The following is a 1,750-nucleotide window of genomic DNA, read 5'->3' on the forward strand; positions in this document are numbered from 1 at the left end:
ATATATATATGAGACGCACCAAGCTGAACTCCTGGGAACCCCCTGCCTTTGCAGTACATGTCACTGCAAAGGCTTCCTGTTTGCTGTAGTCTACACTCTGGAAAAAAAACAAAAAACAAACCTCAGATACACAATGTTATTTGTACACAAATCTGTCCCAATTCAAACTCCTATTTCTGACAGACAGATTCCTCCATGCACAACGTCTGTTTTATCAAACGCTGTACCTCAACAAATAGAAAACAAAGGAGGTTGAATGCTTTCACCACCCTCTGTAGCTCAGTTCACTTTTCTAAACTTATTAAAGTAAAATAAACTTCTAAACTTATTAAGTAAAATAATTTACACTGTGCAATTTTGCGTATGACACTATGTCTTTCATTTTTCAGGCTCTGGTGTTTCAGCGAGGACGTACTTCACTTTCAGTGCTTCGACTCTTCTACTGTCAAAGTCTATAAATGTTGTGATGAGTGTCCTTTGCTTCTTTTATGTGGTCTAATAAATGTAACACACATAAACATGCTAACATTTCAACATACATAACTTTCAAAGTGCATTAAAACCGATGTTTTAATGATTAACATGTTTGTGTTGCTGTGTAATCTGTTTATTTTATTACTAATTTATCCATCAAAATGTTTTATTCCCTGTGTGTATCAATTGTAAAGTGTTTAACCAAATCTAATGGTCTGTCATCAAACTTTTCTAATTTCTTGATTGAGTTTTTCCTGAAAGCATGATAAAAATAATTTAGTTGTGGCAAAATTTGAATGTCTTAGTGTTTAAATAAATTGAATGGTTTTGCTTTTTTACAGAAAATAAATCCCTCCTAAAATTTTAATTATGTGTGTGTTACAAAAATAAGCTTAGCCTTTAGTTTCTTATTTTAAATGTAGAAAATGCAGATTCACAGCTGACCAATAGTGAAGAGCTGGAGGCTGCATTCTTAAAATCATTCAGGCGATACATTTTGTTTCAGTGGATCATCTAAAATGACTGGCAAAGAACAAGATAAACAAGGAAATTTGATTTGCAGTAAAGGAGTTGTTTGAATAGATGGTTAAATTTGAAAAAGCATATTCAAATTTCTCAAGTTTAGTATAAAAGATAAATAGATGTGTGAGATTATGTACGAACAGTGATTAAAAAGAGAAGGATGGGTTACTAAGCAGGACTCTATACAATAAGCAATAAAATCCATATGTAGAAGTAAAACTTCTTCAGTGGTTTTTTTTAAAGGAAAGTTAACAACTCTGCACGTCAGCGCTTCTATTCTGAATAAAAGCCTGGTGCATGTAAACACACATCATGATCAGATTTTAAACAATGCATTCGGATTATTTCTTCTTTTTTACTTTCATTCTAGAGGAATGGGCCAATAAACAGCCGACACTGTTAGGCCAACATCACATTCCTTAGCTTATCTAGCTCCAGCTTTACTCCACGTTACATATAAAGTAAAATCAATGGGCCTCATGCAAGAACCGTTCGTACACAGATTTGTTCTTAAATTGTGCGTACGAGTGATTTAGGAGAATTTGTGGCATTCACCAATGTTTTCGTATTCTAAGATTTTCTTCAGATACGAACAAAATTTACGAGTGGTCCAGACCTGTCGTATATTTTACGAGGAGTCAGTCTGCTGTTATCCAGACAGATTTTTACCACTACGGTGCGCGACTGTGTGGCTTCTAAATAAATGAAAACGATTTAACACAGTTGTTTATATTTTTAGCAGCTCTTTTTATTC

General features: G+C 33.9%; 1 protein-coding gene across 1 annotated transcript in view; it reads left to right on the forward strand.

Annotated features, from left to right (window-relative positions):
* vtcn1 (V-set domain containing T cell activation inhibitor 1) overlaps nt 1-549 on the forward strand; it is a 15,115-nt gene extending 14,566 nt beyond the window's left edge. Inside the window, exon 4 of the mRNA XM_014026635.1 lies at nt 390-549. Within this exon, the coding sequence (XP_013882089.1) occupies nt 390-499 (110 nt within the window). The 3' untranslated portion in view covers nt 500-549. The remainder of the gene's footprint in view (nt 1-389) is intronic.
* Nucleotides 550-1,750: the final 1,201 nt, after the last annotated feature.

The sequence above is a fragment of the Austrofundulus limnaeus genome, unplaced genomic scaffold (assembly GCF_001266775.1).
Source record: "Austrofundulus limnaeus strain Quisiro unplaced genomic scaffold, Austrofundulus_limnaeus-1.0 Scaffold575, whole genome shotgun sequence".
Classification (NCBI taxonomy): Eukaryota; Metazoa; Chordata; class Actinopteri; order Cyprinodontiformes; family Rivulidae; genus Austrofundulus; species Austrofundulus limnaeus.